Raw genomic sequence first — 18693 nt, 5'->3', positions numbered from 1 at the left:
GGAGTTAACTATGTGTACATGATGATCATGACTACCACAACAGCAGTCATCTTTCTGCTACAAAATACGCTACGAAAAAAATACAATACAGTAAAGGTGAAAGCTCTCGCAATTTTAGAGAAGAAAAATCTTGTGCTTGTGATCTCAGTCATGACAGGCTGCAATGCTTCTTTCCAGAGGAGAAAAAGTAGGGAAAGTTACAAGGTTAGGTATGAAAATAGCATTCCTCTTTTTTTTTTTTGGTAAGCAATAGCATTCCTCTTTCACTGCAGTTACATTGCTTAAGGGTATACCTGGATCACCTCCATCTTATTTTATGCAATCACATTCCATATAGTATATTCCATTTTTGAGCCAGAAAGTGAGGTCCATTAAGTAAGAGGAGACTAGAAGAATATTAAAATCCCCTTTGTCATCATAAAAAATTAAGCACCACCAATATAATCTTCCAAGTCCAAGCAACAGCATTTGCATTTACATCTGCACATGCCCAACATAACATATTCTGCAATAGTTCACTCAATGCTAACAACATAATGGGTGCTCATTCTAGAAAAATGCTTCATCCGTAGCTCATGATTTTCTATGAATCGTCGAATACAAAATTGATATTTTAGTCCAAAATTAACAACCAAAAACCCAGTGCCTCGCACTAAAACTGGTCTACACCCTTTCTGAGAAGGCTTTTAGGGAAACAAATCAGCAGTCATTACTTTCAAATACCATGTCTCGAGATTTACAAATTAAGCTTCCTTGTTCATGGTTTTTAGCCAAAGCATACTCTTTCTGTAATTGAAATTTACTGGTCTAGAGCAAGACAGCTTCACCAGACACCACCATCTCAACCCCAGCCAGTGTGGATGACCATATCTTTTTTCAATAAATTGATTTTTGTAGCGCCAAATAAATAAACCGAAACATTTAAACTTCAGGACATACTGTTTGAACTTTGAACCCTTGGCCATTATCACTGACAGTTACAGAGTGGATCCTTTCTTACAACATTGACATACAGCATAACAAAAATCTTGTTTTAACTTCTTTATCACTGAGAGTTCAGTGTGGATCTTTTCTCAAGACATAACATACAACATGCATAACAAGGCCTGCTCCAGGATTACACCCCTCTACCTAACAACATTTGAACCCTTAGCCATTATCACTCACAGGCATCCAATAGATGATAACAATTTGTTGTAATCACATTCATCTAAAGTACATCTGGGTACATATACATAGTTACACAGGCAAAATAGAGAAGTTACATCCAATAGAAATTTACCACAACTTGCCAATGAAAGCAAAAGTACCCTCAATTAGTACTTCGGTTAAAGCAAATATAAATCTTCTGATTCTGAATCTTATCCTGGTGTCTTCTAAGACCTTCATGGCCGTTCATGGTTTAGGAATTCTCTGGTAATCCTCGTCAAGATTTGTAACAGTGCATCTGGTGAAAGAAGACTCAGTTATCAGATATTATCCTCCTCCCCCCACCCCCCCCCAAAAAAAAAGGACTGCCCAAGTGAGAAAATTTAGCATATACGAGGAACAATGTCAAAGGAGAAACCATTCTCATGATCAAAAAAAAAACTGTAGCAGAATAAGGCTTTCTAAAAAATAAGCATGATAATAGGTTGATATAATGCTTGCATTAGACTGTTAGCTAGTTATCCATATCCAAAAGCAGCTTGGTGAGAGTTAGTCATTCTGAACTTTCTTTTCGAGCAAATTCATTCTAAGAAAACATAGATGCAAAAAAGAATAAAATGAACATTTAGTTATGGCAGAGAAGCTTCCGAAATATCAATAACAAATTGCTGCTTAAGGAATCAATCATAATTAGCAGGGGAACTAGGACATGCACTGTAGTACTATTTGTAGGTGTGGAATCTTATATGATGGAGCCTTATAAACCCTTGGCTGTTGAGATATAGACCCTGGATCTCCTGCAATCCTAGTTCACCTTTCACAGTTTCACTTTCCCCCACTCATCTCATTTTTAACTCTACACCATTATGTCTTTTCAGTTGGGGGTGACCCTTGGTGCAATGATAAAGGTTGCTCCATCATGACCTGGGTGTCATGGTTCGAAATATGGAACAACCTATTTGCACATGGAGATAAGGCTGCATATCTCCAACCGTCTCCAGACCCTGCGGTGGCATGAACCTCGTGCACTGGGCTGTCCTTTAGCATTACCGATTTTCAGTTGACTAACAAACAAATAAGCACAGAAAGCAATCCAAATATATTATACAGACATCTCTGCCTAAGTAATGATGACTCAATAGCTGGCTACCTTGATCAGGATAATGAACATGTAGCACTGCTCAAAAATCTTGATATAATTCACAATTCTTGCTTAATTGCCACTGAGTTGTTTGAAAGTTTATGCAACTTTTAAACATCCATCAATTCACCCACACAAGCATAAAAATATTTTGAATTCCCAAAAACTGGAAACTGCGAGACATGAAGCTAAGAGGCAAATAGTAACAAGGAAGAAACTTAACAAATGGCAGGCACTATAACCTTTATCACATATCAAGATAAAGTTTTCAAACAAAATGTTTATCCTTTAACCATAGATTACAATTCAATGAGAAAGTATAACTTTCTGATCAGTCTATAAAATGGCATCACCTGTCTCTGCTTTCTTACTTTCCTACATCATTATTAGTTTTACTGACAGACCATCTATGAGATTATATCCAATTCAATTCCTTTTACAAAGGAGAATTTTTAACAACAAGAAAAATTTACAAGTCAGCTTCAACCAAAATATTCCTGTTACATCAAGTTCTGCCCATAATGGGTGTCGGGAACAATACATTTAAAATAATACCATTTTAGCAAACTCATGATAATTAGCAGCAAAATTACTAGTTCTATATATGTATGTATGCATGTATATATGAAAGTGAGCTACGGCAATTAAAGACAAAAAAAAACATGAGAAAGTGAAGCATTCCCGAGAGGCTAGCTTGCATTTAAGGTATCATGTCGATCTACAGGACACTGAATGACTTTGGACAGTTCCTAGCATATTCTAGCACAAAATTTCATCCACTTTTCAAATTGGCTGTACAGGAAATCTAGCAAAAAGCAATGTATTACAGGAAAATGTTTTTGAGATAAAGATAGGCTTTTCAGGTACCTTGATCTCCCCATTAGAGAATCCAACGAAAAGCTTCCCATGCCAGTACAGCACAGATGTTATGACTGAGTTGCATGTAATAGAGCCGATAGTTTTAATATCCATTTCTAACTCATTTTGTGACAATTCCTATAAAAAAGAGTCATGTTAGAGCAAGCAACTAAGATAACTATATAAAGAACAATTTGGGTAGAAACTAGAAAATATATAACATGAAACAGTGTTCAGTAAAAATTCATCCCTTATTTGAAATTCAATTTATCCAATCTATTATAAAGTGATACAATATGAAGCCACAGACCTTTATACTGATGATTCTATCCCATCCTCCTGTAAAAAGCCATTTTTTGTCCAAGTGAAGGGCAAAAATAGCACCACTCTGAATTTGCTCTGATATCACCAGCACATCATTCCTCCACATCTGATGAAAGTAAATATTTGACTTAAACCTCTCAAGAATAAACACGATTTTATTATATACATAGAAAGACAAAGGCAAATGCCCTAGGCCCTAGTAATCATAGCATTAAATGTAGAAGGTCGTTGTTTATTCACATCACAAGGCATTGATAATTCTTCAATTAAAAAGTAAATGATGAGTTATGTCAGTTCCTGAAGTGGCACAAACCTTTAGAAAACCATTCTCGTAGGATGAAACAAGCAAGTTGTTATCAATTGAAAGTGACAAAACCGGGGCCAAATTTTCTGGTGTCTCATTCCCTAAGATTGACAAAGGGCAGTTATCATGAAGCCACCACAAACGTATGGTTCCATCCCAACTTCCACTGTAAAGAATCCCATCAGCCACTGCTAAAGAAGAAACAGTTGACTTGTGACCGGTCAAGGTGCATGAAAGGGAGTAATCCTGGAAATGCAAGAAGAAGCAAAAATAACAAGTTATAATAGAAATTCCCAGATAATTGGTTGGAAAATAGTTTACATTTAATAAATATCTGAAAATGAATCAAAATCTAACATTGAGGTCTTAAAGAAATCCAATTTGTTAAAGAAAAATAAACTAGCAAATTGAAAAAAGTATAAACAAGATATGTCAATTGTTAGGTATCACCTAGTAAGATAAAATTATTTGGATTCTGAGGTATAATTTTGTTTTAATTAACATAGCAGACATTTCTTTTGTTTTTCTGAATTAAGAAAACAAATATAAAAGGACCTGTCCGCAGGAAAGGAAGAGCATCATGTAATACTAGTATGCAGTCAGATTTCAGGAATATAACCTGCAAAGACCAAGCTTTTATGGACTTGTCCCCACTACCACTGTACAGGAACCCTGTTGCTGAGACAGCCAAAGCGTGGATGCCACTATATCGCCAATCATTGTGCTCGTACCATTTCTTCAACGGTTCTTTCCCAAGAGAGGTGCTAATGGTCCAGATGAAAATACCACTCCCACTATCACCACTTATACAAATCGGCTGGCTTGTATCATCTACAACAAGAATAGCCATGACTCTATGCTCATGACCTCTCAAAGATTGTATATGAGAAAAGTCCTGCAGGAGACATACACGAAGTTAATGACTAAAGAAAGTAAAGAGCAGGGCTGTTTTATTTTGAAAATATCCACATCAAGAAAAGACAACAATATAGGAGGGAAAAAAGGAAAGGTAAAACCAACTCTCAGTTACAATCCGTCCACATAAATACTTTTCATTGTAAATTTTTATAATATGGAATCAACATGCAATAAAAGAATCACCATGAAGTTCGCAAATCTCTGCACTAATATAGAAGTAATCAGTCATATGACATATCTATATTTCAATTGCACAACTATATAAAGTTGATACATGGATTTGTTCACATGTACCGGTCAGTTGAATATAAATTTGAATATTGAAAACATATCTGATTGATTAAATCAATAGAATATCCCCACATATTGGAAACTAGAGGATCACTAAAAGATAATTCATGCTACATGTGTCATAATAATCAGTGGATAAAAAACACCACTCATTGTCTAGTTTTATAGAACTTGATAATGTAGATTAAGTGGAGGATCAGGCCTATGGCACGAAAGGAGGGTCTAAGGTCACCATAAGTTTATTTAGATGTTAATTATTGCAAATTGAGTTGATTTTACAGATGTATAGCGTTTTTAATTATTAGGGTTCTAGTGAACTTCTAGGCCATCTATGATCAGACAATTAAGATTAAATCTCGCAATACCTATCTTTATGCTTATTTTTATCCTAATTAGCACCTAACTTATCCATGCCTTCGATCAACAGGCCCAATTCATTTAAGAAGAAAAACCACTAAGACATGAGTCCTCTCCTATCATAGATGAGAGAGAGGAAGATATGACTCGCTAAGGTTCGCGATCCTAGTACTTGAAACTGTATTGGTAATGATAGGTACAATATGTTATGCACTTAACACAAGCTCCCAACACCTTTTTCTCACTCTAAGTGATGATATAGTCCGAAATTGGATGACACATGTCGATACTAGATGGTATGGTGCAGCTTTGCTTGGTTTAGACTGGTATGGACTGCTTTGGTTCATATACTGAACAAAAACGTAGTACCATATTGGTACCTTATCAGCATGATACGGTATAGTTGATACCATAGTCGGCAGAACCATCCGGTTTGGGGCATCCCAAGCCGTACCGGCGGTGGACCGGGACGGTTCCATCATCGAAATCGAGACCTTGTCCCGGAGGCGAAAAAGGAGAAAGAAAAAGAGGAAAAGAGAGAGAGAGCGGGGGAGGGAGGGCGAGGGAGGGAAAGGAAGAGAGAGGCCGGACAGGGCCGGTCGGCGAAAGCCGCAGAGCCTCCGTGTAGAGGAGGTGGAGGCCGGGGAGATGTGGAGGTGGGGCTCCGCCTCCGGTCCCCGTTTTGTTCGAAACAGGAGCCCAGAGGAGGCCTCTTTTATTTTTGCGGATTTTAAGTTGAAATTGGCAAGCCCATTGCCGACTTCCAAGTCAGCAAACCCATTGCGTCTCCCCGGACTCCGCCTCCTCCGCGCGGAGGCTCCTTAGCCTCCGCCACCTCCGTGCGGAGGCTCCCCGGCCTCCACCGTCCGACCCCGGCCGGCCTTCCTCTTCCTTTCTCTCCCTCTCCTTCCCTCCCCCGCTCTCTCTCTTTTTCTCTCTCCTGTTCTCCCTCTTTCCCCCTCTACTATGTCGGTATTGGGCCGACATGGCACGACGCGGAGTTGTCCGGCTCGTGCCACCGGACAACCGGTACGGAGCCCGGTATAGGCATAGTAGATGTTGGTTGATACGGTTCCATATGATGGTTTATTTTTTTACTACCTTTAGGAACAATGAAAGAAGAAATGGAGGGAGAAACAAAAGGATAAGAGGCAAATAAAAAGATTGGGGAGAAAAAAAGATGAAAGAAGAGAAAATAAAAAAAATGATAGAAGAAGAGAAAACTAAGAGTAGGCCCAGAAACTAACTTGCAAGGGTCAAGCCAAAGCCCGGCATCAAGCCAACATGCTAGCATGGCCTAGCATGGCAATCTAACTATTTTAGATCAATATCAACTTGGCCGTGAAACCCCTAAGTGAGACCAACTCAACCCGACCCAATTGAACCCTAGGGTCACAAATTGATCCTTGCTCCACATCCATAGCCATGAGGTCTGCGTACATATAATATATATAGGTATATATATATGTATATATATATATGCATATATATATATGTATATATATATATATATGCATATATATATATGTATATATATATATATGTATATATATATATGTATATATATATATATATGTATGCATGTGTGTGTGGAGAGAGGAGGGGGGGATGGGATACTTTCGAAAGCATTTAGCTCAAAATGCTTCCTAGTTACGGATAATGAAGGAACTCTTAAATGAAAATCAACACTGTTGATCGTGATCCACAACATTTGAATTGACCACAAACCAAAAATCATGAATTTTTTTGACCTTTTACCCATGCATCAAATGAAAAGAAAATTGACCATTTCAATGATTTATCATGTTTCAGTTTGTTCTATAGTTTAAAAACATCCAAATTAGCTAAAAATTGATATGTATATGTTTTAAAATATTGATATCAAGGTCAATAGTTTGGAATCACAAACTATATGATTTATGCTATGTTTTTGCTCACTAGCTATATCACTTCTGTTCATTTTTGCCAACTTGATGTACAGGCAAGAAACCTCCAGAATAAAAAGTTTTGAGCCTCCAAGCATTTTATATCTTAGATCATAATCAGTGGTGTTGATTTTTATCTTGAAAGGTTTTTCATTGTTTTTTTGACTATGAAGCATTTGGAGCCAAATGCTTTCACAAGCATCCCAGCTGATATGGAGAGTGGAAGGGAGGGAGGGAGCGCAATTCTTGGTCATTGTGTTGAGGGAGCCAGTGGCAATGCTGGTGAAGGTGTTATTGAATATTATGATTTGGATGGGAAATGGTAGTAGTAGTGGTGCATGCTGTGGCAACTACACACACACATACAGTGAGAGAGAGAGAGATAGTAGTGGAAGGAGCCACACCTTTAGGTTTGGTGTGTAACAATGGTGAGGGAAGAGAGAGTGAGAAAGAGGTTGGAAAAGAGAGGAAAAAGAGTGAAGGGGCAAGGTTATTTGAGGGACTCATAATATATGTTATCTGTACAATTTTGTTTAGACTTTCAAATTGTCGCTAGGCCTAGCCAAGCCAAAGTTTTAATTAGTCTGGATCGAACAGATTGAGGGCCATGCATGAGCCGGTAGAGGAGGAAGGGCTGGCTGCCCCTTCCATTGTTCATTCTGCCCCAGTCAAGCAGTCCAAACTAGAACCCTTTTTCTAATTTTATTTCTGTCCAGGTGGCTCTAATTATTAGATGAATTGCTGCATGGTATCTTGGAGGATCTTTGAGGGATATAGGAAGGGATAACGAGTTCAATTTTTGCAGGGAAGAAAAACAACGAAAAGGGTCCGTGCTTTACATCTTCCTTTCCAAGCTTTGTCTTTTGATCACTTTATTTGACCATGGGTGGTCTGATTGCCTCTGAACATTCCTTTGTTCCCTTATTGGTTGAATTTTCAGAAACAGATCCCAAGACTTGGATGTAAAACAATAGGAATATCTTAGCATCTCTGAGAAAGATCCATTTCAAGGCCTTATTGAATCCTTTCACATAGAAGCCAATCAGATTTATCATTTCAACATCATATGGCAAATACACATTCTAGAATGGCATAACAAAGATCATGAGCTACATCATGCAATGTCTTATCTTCAAAAAAACAAATATTACCAAAAGATCAAATGCATGAGCACATGTCAAAATCAAAAAGATGTAAATAATAGCATTGCTTAGAAAAAATCTTGATTTTCATAATGTATTTGATGGTTCTAAACTACATGAAAGGTAAAATATGTGGTCCATGGTCCTAGTGAAACTCTAATAGAATATATATTCCACACACAAGTGGTTCGATAGGCACTTATGGACACTTGAAATATTCTTGCATGTCAAATTCAAGATAACCTAAAAAATTATGCTGAAATTCTCAAGAAAGAACTGTAAAATGAAAAGCCCAGTAACAGCTACCTCAAATCCAGTTTATGAGCCCTAACTTTACATTGATTCCTACCCAAGGCTAAGTCCTCTAATATGAAGATCACATTCAAAGCCCTCAACATCAAGTACTACAAGAATTCTTTTTCTCCAATGGCTTCACTTAAGCCTCTCCACAGAAAGTTCGCAAGCCTATGTTGGATATGAACAAATCATCTCGTATAATTTGCCTCAGTTAAGGTTCTTTTGGTTCATTTACTCATTTTTAACCAACATTGCCCAACTGCAACAAATATTTTAACAATTTCAAGTTTATTTTATGGTCAGATATACAAGACAAACACATTGTGCTGCATTTTGATCTTCACAATAAAGTTGGTCTGCTGACTCAGCCTTAACTAACACTTGTCCTATGTATGTTGGTTTTATTGGATCAAGATATGATCAAAGAAAACACAAATGTTTTATGATTAGCCCTCAACTTAACATCAACATATATCATAGATCATTATTCAATTCTCAGCCACAAATACAGCCATACTTCTTTAGCTCATCAGTGTTCCTACCTATGCACAATCCTTCATGATGCTGCCATGCATATGAATCACATCAAAAACTAATTCAAATTATTTGCTCCAGCAAACTATGCAGCTTTAAATACTTAAACATCAACTTGTCCTCATATGACATTTTTCTTTTCCATTCAAGCTTCATGTCCTTGTTCATGCTGATTTGTCTCCAACTAGCAAAACATAGTCAACTTCAATTACTGCTTCTTCCTTCATGATTCTCTTTCACTCCCTAAGGGGTTAGAAGCAGAATTTTGTTTCCATTCCAAAAAATGAAGTGAAGTAACATAATCCATATTCCATACACAATTTTCCTATTGTTGACTTGGTATCCTTTTGATGATATGGGTGCCCAAATGATCCTTCATAGAACTTTTTGTAGTAACTAATCTTAGCTACATTATAAGCATTTTTTTCTCAAGAGTGGATGACAAATAATTATATATCAATGCTAGTTTTCAATTAGCTAGCATAAATCTGTCAACAGGTCTTCCTGTTCACATAAGTTTACCAACAAGCCTAGTCCCATCTATATGGGGCTCATTATATGGATCAGATTGTAATCCATTAGAGCACGTGAAAGCCTTGCAACAGGCCCTTGGCTTAACTACAAAAAGCCTTCAAACTGGTAACTACCATTAGCCAAGGTCTCTTTGGATGAGAAAAGAGCTTTCCATGAAACCTAGATGCTTAGCTATGTAGTTTAAGTTCATGCAAACAGGGAACAATTCTACAAGGTTCCCCCAGTTCGTAAAGAGTCTAGATATTGATGTAACAAGGCAAGGCATAAAAAACTCAATGAGTAGCAATATGTTGGCCTTTATGGTGGTGAACAAAATTCTTCAAGAAACCTTTGACAACACATAGATTAAACCTTGTAATTCCTACTCAGAAACCCAAGATGAGTTAAAAGCTAATATGACTTTGAGCAGGGGAAGGAATTGCTCATGATGTTTTTGCAGTTCTATGAACATGCAGATATTGTTAGTACTTTTGAATGTTGGGTATAAGTTCCAGTAAAAGAAAAAATTAAGGGATCCTGGATCCTTATTTTATCTCTTTGTCTATGTAAGAAATGCATTATAAAGGAAACACATTTTGACGAACTTTATCATACAGTAATAGAAAGTGCATGATAAGTTTCTGGTTTTGGTTCCCTGCAAGGGAAAAGACATTACATATCCAATTTCATTAGAAATTTGTTAGTCCTTCAACTCTTCTAGGAATACCACAGCAATGTCAATATCAATCATTCAGAAAAAAAGTACCTTTCGCAAGAGTATACCTGCAGGGACCATACGTTGATTGTTTTATCAAAAGAAGAGCTAAACAAAAACCCCCCTGCAACAGGTAAAAATTGACATAAGATTAAACCTCCAGCATTGCAGATAATTGGCCAAGATGATCCGCAAAATAATTCTCTTTTAAATATAGTTAATATCACAAATATCAGAAAAGAAACAGAATAGGTGGATCATCATAAGCAAGATAAAGACATCATCAAAGAATATATAAGCAATCCCAAATGATTAAACCAATGAAAGAACAAGCAATCATCCAATATATATATATATAAGAAACCCAAATGACTAAACTAATGAAAGAATAAGCAATCATACAATAGAAAATTAGTTTATACCTCCAATCGCCAATCCTGTCACACAGTCACGATGATCTTGAAGAGCGACAGATCTAAGACCACCACCGTGCAGCCCTTTGACTAGGTTATTGTCATCTTTCCCCTGCTGCAAGTGATCAGCATTGCTTTCATTGCTACCCAGCATGTCTTCATATGGATTATCTCTAGAAATGTTGTCATTCCCTTGACTTGGCAAAATGCTGTCAGCTTCTTTGTGTCGCAGGGAGCATATGCTCCCAAGAACTAAGCAACATAAAACATTCTCCTTTGCTACTAAAACATCAGAAGCGGCCAAATCATCAGCACAGGTCTTGGTGAACAGACTGCAAATACAATGCCAAATATCAATCACTTGAGGACGGCTCTCTGGTTCATAATTCAAACAAGAAGTAAGAATCTGGAGCAATGGCTCAAACTTTGTCTCCATTAATAAAGCTTCCAACTTGGAGACTACCTTCTCCTTCCAAACATCATATACTTCAGCAAATTTTTTGCAACTCCCTTCTGCAAGGATGCCAGAGAGACTTTCAACTAGTTCTGCTGCCAGATTGGCGTTGCCCAAAAGAATCATGACCAATATACAAGCCAACGACCAAACATCCGTTCCATATCCCACTGAGCTATCAAAACCAGAGTCATTAGCAACATCCTTTCCGAACAATGAAACAAACACCTCTGGGCTTAAAAAAGCTGTGCTTTCAACCAGGTTGGGACCATCACAGCCTTTTCTGGAAGACATAGCACTAGCATTCTCCCGGATTCTCCTCCCTGATAGCAAAACCTGATTGACATCAAAAAGACCGTGCCCGAAATCATCGAAGCAAAAGCAGGACGGTGCCAAGCATCCAGCCACCAACCCTTGCGAATGCAAATCCATCACCACCTCACACAGCTCCATGCTCACCATCCCAAAACTATGCAAAAGATTCCCACCATCCACTCCACCACCACTAAACCTCTTCCCGTCTCTCAACACATCAGCAAGATTGCGACCAAACCTCTCACAAACCAAGCAAAGGCGAGATTTTTCCTGTTCCCCACCCATCCACAACCCGAAAACTTTACATAATCCCCGCTGATGCCTTATCGAGGCATCCACAAGAAGACCCAATTCGTCTCTCACCCCATCGCCCAACTGATACAGAGCTTCCAACACACGCACCGTGTAGCTTAGCCGAAACCACTGGGACGACTCGGTGGAAGACAAAGAGGAGAGAAAAGGAGAAGTGTCGATGGGAAACAGGCTCACTCGCTGGTTCTGCCGGAAGCACCAGGGCCGGCCGAGAGGCGTAGAGATGGTAGCCGTCCAGATGTCTGTCGTCGTTGCTGCTCCAAGCGAGAGGAGGGAGAGGGCGTCTTGGGGGAGGATGAAGTGCTTCCAGGCGGGGAGGCGGGATTGGGTCCAGGGTAGAGGGAGGAAGTCCAGGGGAGGGGATGGATCGGGATCAGGACTGTGTTTGGATTTGGGGATTGGGGAAGGAGAGGAGGAGGAGGAGGAGGAGAAGCGGAGGAGGTCGAGGTTCTTGGGGAGGGCGGAGGGGCCGGGGGAGCGTGGGAGGGGGACGAGCTGGGTGCAGGCGGGGCAGCGGACGGCGTCGGGGAGGTTGGGGCGAGGGATGGGGAGGGCGGCCAGGCATACCTCGCACGCCGAGTGCCCGCATGCCATCACCCGCGGCACCGTCGCCGTCCAGTCGTAGGCCTGCAGGCAAACCGGGCACTCAGGCAACTCCATTGCCGACTCCATCTTAGAGAGAGAGAGAGAGAGAGAGAGAGAGAGGGAGAGAGAGGGCTTGGAAGCTTGGATGACTCGGAGATGGATGCTGCTGCTTTCGTTGCCGGCTGGGCGAGAAAGACAACGAGAGCTCCCCTGCAGGATCACACCCGCCGCCACCGGGAGCACCGGTACCTGAAAATCGGTACATCATTATCCAAATCCAAGATTTAAATAAGTACGTATAATAGAAATCAAAATTTATATATTTTGATAAATTTTTAATTTAATAACCAGCCAGGTAGCACCAATTAGATCATACATATAAGGATATATAAATTTAAAATTCATTTTATGAATCATAATTCAAATATGCTAAAATATAACTATATTTAAAATTACTATAGTCTGCTAATTAGAAGATGATATATAGTACGATACCATATTATTAACATCATATACTAGATGCCACCAACATTTATAAATTTTAGTTTCTAAATTTATTTTATAGTGCATACCATGTTTAATGGTTTAAATCTTAAATTTGGATGGTTCATTACTAATTTTAGTTTTCAAGTAAATATGAAAACACAATAATATTTCGCATACAATATGCACACATACATATTTGGAAGGGTTAATTTAGATTATAGCCGGTATCAAACCTTCAACCTCTATAGCTAGTGCTTAATTTAGATTTCGTTTTTTAGAGATACACACTTATCAAACCAAGGGCTTGATTGATGTATGGCCTTTATCTTAACACCTCATATCAATGTAACTACTCAAGCACATGCGAAGTTTGCCAATTGCCAATGCATCGAAGCAGAATAAAGCAAGCATATTCACATAATTTATTGGTCTTACAATTAGTTGTTTATTTATATTTAATTCTTGTTATTATTTTCTTAGGAAAACGTATGCAAGAAGGCGTTATGTATCGAGATAAATAGATTACACGAAGGAAGCTACTATGAAAGTCAAGTATGAAAGTGCGAGTTATGAAGTGAGGATTACATTTGGTAAAGGATTACATTTGCTCTGGAAACATTTATTATTTTCTATTAAAAGCTTAACATGAGGCTTAACCCCACAAAGCTAAAACTACGATCACCCATAAGATAGAATTGATCTGGCACTCATGATTCAACTCAAGCCCATACAAGTTGGGTATGGGAGGTTTCATGAGGCAGCGAGCTTGTAGGAAAACGGAATCATGGACCTGAGTTCTGAAAGATGCTCAATTTGCTTTTATTTATTAATACGACAACCAACAGATCATTAATTTTTATGTTTAAAAATAACACAAAAAACCTGCTAGGAGAGCAGAATTACATGGACATCCAACGCCGTATCCAGAACACGGATTGAATTCCTAAATACTAACAAAATTTTTGCCCAGATCAGAGCCTGCAGCCTCCATTTCACATGCTGGTGCCAAATGAAGTGAAGCTCTAATATTGCCAAAATGGCACAACTTGCTAATGAGCCCTCTTTTATTTTTATAATTTGTCTAATTAGCATATTACGGAACTATATTTCGGATGGTAATCGCTCGGGTTAAAAAAAGAATAAAATAATGTGGATTAGCCAAAGAGGTGGGAGTATTAAGTCCAAATTTTTTTATTAAACGGTGTGTTAACAGAGCAAGTGGATATTTTATAAGTTGTTCTTCATTTGTACTATACCAATGGAGTCGCGGATTGCATTGCATGGTCTCGTATATGGTCAATTACTCTAGGGTAATCTATGGATGGAAAAAAGGAAGCCGCCCATGGCACTCCGGAATATATTATTTCTGGATTTTTTTTTTGAATGTGTAGTTGCTTGACTTTCAGCGGAAAAAAAATCTTTCGAGATCTATCATTACATAATTCTTTACTGACTCTTGTTATCTCCTCTCTCCGTGTGAGACGACGCGAAGCTGACATCGAGCGCCATGGACCAATCACTCCTGCACGCCCTCTTCCTTCTCGCGGCGCTGCCCCTCCTCCGGGCCCCCGGAGCCCTCGCTGCCCCCGGCGTCTGCGTCGTCGGCAGCGGCATCGGTGGCGCGTCGGTCGCGTATTTCCTCAAACAGTACACATGCGCCGAAAAAGGCGGCCTTTGCGTCAACGACATTAGGATCTTCGAGCGGCGCGGCCGGGTGGGCGGACGCATGGCCACGGTCACTATCGGCGGCGACACTTTCGAGGCCGGCGCCTCCATCATCCACCCCAAGAACCTCCACGCCCTCCGCTTCGCCTCTCTCCTCGGTCTCAAGCGGAAGACCAAGGCCTCCGAGGTCGATCCCAACTCCAACGCCTCCTCCTCCTCCTCCTCTTCCTCTGGGTTCGGCGTGTGGGACGGCGAGCGCTTCGTCTTCAAGACCCTACCGCCTCCCCCCAGCTCCAGCTCGGCAATATACCGCATGATCCGCGAGCTTCTTAACTCTCTCCTTCTGTTCCGCCGCTATGGCTTCTCTCTCCTCCGCATGGAACGCTTCGTTAAGGTTTTGTTTTTTTTTCCCTCCTCGCATTCTCAAAGCTCGAATCTTTGAATCTTTTGATCACCGGTAAACTGGGTTTATGGTGGAACAGACAATGGTGGAAAGGTTCTTGCTTTACTACAAAGGCTTCGAGTCTCGTCCTGTTTTCGAGACGGTGGAGGAGATGCTCAAGTGGTCAAATTTGTATGGGCTCACTCGCCGGACTTTACAGGAGGAATTGGCCGATGCCAGGCTATCTCCCCTGCTGATATCAGAGCTTGTGACGGTATGCTTCATTTGAGTTAATTCTTCTTTTTAGATTGAATACCTCCGAATTATGTTATATAGATGCTAATTTATTATGAGTTTACAGATTTTAAGATTTTTTTTTTCTTCATCGGCAAGTGTCCTTGAGGTTTGGAATTTGTCCTTATAGAGGTAAGATAACCAATTGGAAATACTACTCGTAGAAATGATCACCTGAGAAATAATGTAAGCTAAACTTTTCTTTTTAGCATTGACCACAATACTTTGGTCATGTTTGTTCCCTAAGTCTCCTGAACAGTTATGTTATGAGAATATCTTTGATCTATTTATAGGCTTTGAAGCTGTGGTTAGGTGAAAATCCTTTCAATCTTTATCATGCTCTTATTTAGAACATTTGTTAGATCGAAGATTTGGAGAAAGATGTAGTTTTATTGGTGGTTTTCTTTTGGGAGATTAATCTTACAAGAATGTATTTAATATGCTTGTAGAATTGGAGGCTATGATTATGCAAAAGTCCTGATTTTGTTTCGTTCTTGTAGCTAGAATTCTGTTTAATTGCATATTGGAAGAAAAATGCAGTTTTTACTTAGGGTATGTTTGGCTACAAGGAAATCTGGGCAAAAGGAAAAGGAAAAGTATAATTTTTTCATGAAAAGAAACGGCTTACATACATACATACATGCATGCATATATATGTGTGTGTGTGTGTGTGTGTATGTATGTATGTATGTATGTATATATATATATATATATATATATATATATATATATATATATAGAGAGAGAGAGAGAGAGAGAAAGAGAGCTGGATTTGGCTATACTCGAGTGGATTTCCACTCAGATTTCGTCAAGTCTATATGGGCAATGGGGATTCTATATTTATAACTCAAGCTATTGGATGTGATATACTACCTCTATATTACTTATATATTGGAGATCCTTAGCTTATGCATCAAGTGGTCAAAAAATTGGACAATCTAAATAAAATAAAAGAATATATATATTTTATCACTTGATGCATAGGCTAGGGGTCTCTATATCATATGATTTTCGGTGTATACATAATTTAGATGTAGTAGATCACATCCACTATCTCAGATCATCCATGTGGTACTCCCATCATCCTATGTAGACCCGACTGGATCTGAGTGGAGATCCACTCAAGTGTAACCAAATCTAGAACTATACACATGCACACACACACACATAGATATGTGTGTATATATATGTCTATGTATATGTATGCATACATATATGTGCACACACATATGTATATGCACATATATGTATATATATACATATATGTGTGTGTGTATAATATATATATATATGTGTGTGTGTGTGTGTGTGATAAGCTTTCCAAATTTGCCTAATTTTTTATTAAAACAAGAATGAAAAACGAGATTTTCCAAGCAAACCAAGTTTTCCACATAATTTTACTTGCAACCAAACTAATTTCTTATTGCTTATGTCAATGCTAAATGATTCTGGCATCTCATTTCTTCAGGTCATAACAAGAATTAACTATGGTCAGAACGTGAGCATCAGTGGATTAGCTGGGGCTGTTTCCTTAGCTGGTTCTGATTCGGGATTGTGGTCAGTTGATGGGGGCAATTGGCAACTTGCTGCAGGGCTGGTTAAACATACCAATGCCACATTGTATCTACATGAAGAGATAGATTCGATCTCCTATTCTGGAAGCTATTATGTTCTCAATTCTATAAAGGGAAATTCTTACAATTGCGAGGTTACAGTTATTGCTACACCACTAGATGAACTGAACATCACCTTTGAGCCTCCAGTTTCGGTTCCCAATAGAAGGTTACAACATACATACACAACATTCGTGAGAGGCCTCTTTAACCCTGTTAGTATTCTATAAACTTGTTGCTTGAGTGCTTGACAGCATAAGTTCTCTTCTGTGCTGTCTTCTCCTTGTATGCATTTTCTGATCTTTTACCAGATAACAATGCTTTCTGACTGAGTTATTATTCAATTTTTCCAATTTATACACAAGAAAATCTTTTCTCATGCAGATATTTAAAACTTTTCAAGTTTTGTTCATAACTAGTGTTAAGTAATATTCATTGGAATTATAGAACATAAGACCAGAGGTTTATGACATTTCTGCTTTCTTCTAGAACTATTTTGGACTCAATTCTGCATCAGAAATTCCAAACCTTGTTGGCACAGTAGAGCTTCCTGATATTCCATTCTCCAGTATTTCTGTTCTCAAGAAATACAGTGAAGAAGACATGACTTACAAAGTATTCTCTCGTGCACCACTGGAAGATGATTTATTGAATCGAATATTCAGGTAATTTTTCCTGCATCACTGTGTGTATGCATGCACGCACACGCGCATGGATGTGTCCCTGTGCAGAACTTTCTATAAACCTCATTGGATGATTGAGTGCTTAAACATTGCTCATCACTGGCAGTACAAGGAAGGAAGTTGTCCGAATAAATTGGCCTGCTTATCCTCATTACGAAGCTCCAGAGGTCTTTGCACCAATACTTTTGGATGGGATACACTTATACTACATAAATTCCTTTGAGAGTGCTGCGAGTTCTATTGAGACCAGTTCTGTTGCAGCAGAGAACGTTGCCCGGCTTATCATCTCAAGATTTTCTGGATTATCATCAAATGCCCCAAGCATAAGTTCTATTTCTGCTCAAGATAATCTTCATTTTGATCTATGAGACACTGAATGAAGTATTTACGCACACAAAATAAGTTACTGTCACCATTGATTTAAAGGTGAGAGGTTTGTTATCAGTTTCTTAGATATGGTGTTTCTCTGTAAATTCATCATCTTGCTATATTTTGGTACTAAGCTATGTAGCTAAGAACATTGTTCTGTTGTACCTTACACAGTGTATAAATGGTTGTGCTAAAGTTATACTAAAATTAGGATTTGTGATGAATAGAAAAATTTTGCACATACAAATTAGCTGCTACTTGTTTTACAAGCAACGCCCTTTGTAATTTTTGCATGGATAAAAAAGAAAAGTTAGATTGATGCATGATGAGCAAAAATTTTAACAGATTACAAGCATATCTGCCATGATTTTCACGTGAAAATTGTTTTTTCAAATTCTGCAATAACCTTGATTTTAATCAAACCATCTTGCGCTTGGCATGAGCGCTTGGGCAAGGCTGTGGTTTTCCACAATGAATTTGCAACCATCCATGTTGTGGAAGGTTTCGATATTGTTTCAAACAACCACTGCATGTAACATTATTTTTCATTGCTATCTGACATCCATCTGGCACTCTGTCAAGCATCTTTTGCAGTCTGGGGCATAAATATCTTTGCATTGCCTACTTATGCTCTCAGGTTATTCATGCTTGGTT

At 38.7% G+C, this 18693-nt stretch overlaps 2 protein-coding genes across 2 annotated transcripts; one reads left to right on the top strand and one right to left on the bottom strand.

Moving 5' to 3' along the window:
- Positions 1 to 1181: 1181 nt before the first annotated feature.
- LOC103702608 (zinc ion binding protein) lies at positions 1182 to 12809 on the bottom strand. The gene is made up of 7 exons (XM_008785099.6): positions 10891 to 12809; positions 10537 to 10592; positions 4396 to 4671; positions 3786 to 4022; positions 3459 to 3578; positions 3158 to 3286; positions 1182 to 1447 (listed from the first exon to the last, which is right to left on the bottom strand). Exons 1-7 carry the CDS (start codon positions 12632 to 12634, stop codon positions 1427 to 1429), a joined length of 2583 nt encoding a protein of 860 aa, XP_008783321.4. The 5' UTR covers positions 12635 to 12809; the 3' UTR covers positions 1182 to 1426.
- A 1427-nt stretch (positions 12810 to 14236) lies between these two features.
- FCLY (farnesylcysteine lyase) lies at positions 14237 to 18271 on the top strand. The gene is made up of 5 exons (XM_008785097.5): positions 14237 to 15092; positions 15181 to 15354; positions 16843 to 17202; positions 17477 to 17652; positions 17777 to 18271. The coding sequence occupies exons 1-5, from the start codon at positions 14541 to 14543 to the stop codon at positions 18036 to 18038; spliced, it is 1524 nt and encodes a 507-aa protein (XP_008783319.3). The 5' UTR covers positions 14237 to 14540; the 3' UTR covers positions 18039 to 18271.
- Positions 18272 to 18693: the final 422 nt, after the last annotated feature.

Source organism: Phoenix dactylifera, chromosome 2 (genome assembly GCF_051530095.1).
Source record: "Phoenix dactylifera cultivar Ajwa chromosome 2, Ajwa_hap1_PhDact_Kaust_v1.1, whole genome shotgun sequence".
NCBI lineage: Eukaryota > Viridiplantae > Streptophyta > Magnoliopsida > Arecales > Arecaceae > Phoenix > Phoenix dactylifera.
This window is presented reverse-complemented; position numbering and strand designations above follow the sequence as displayed.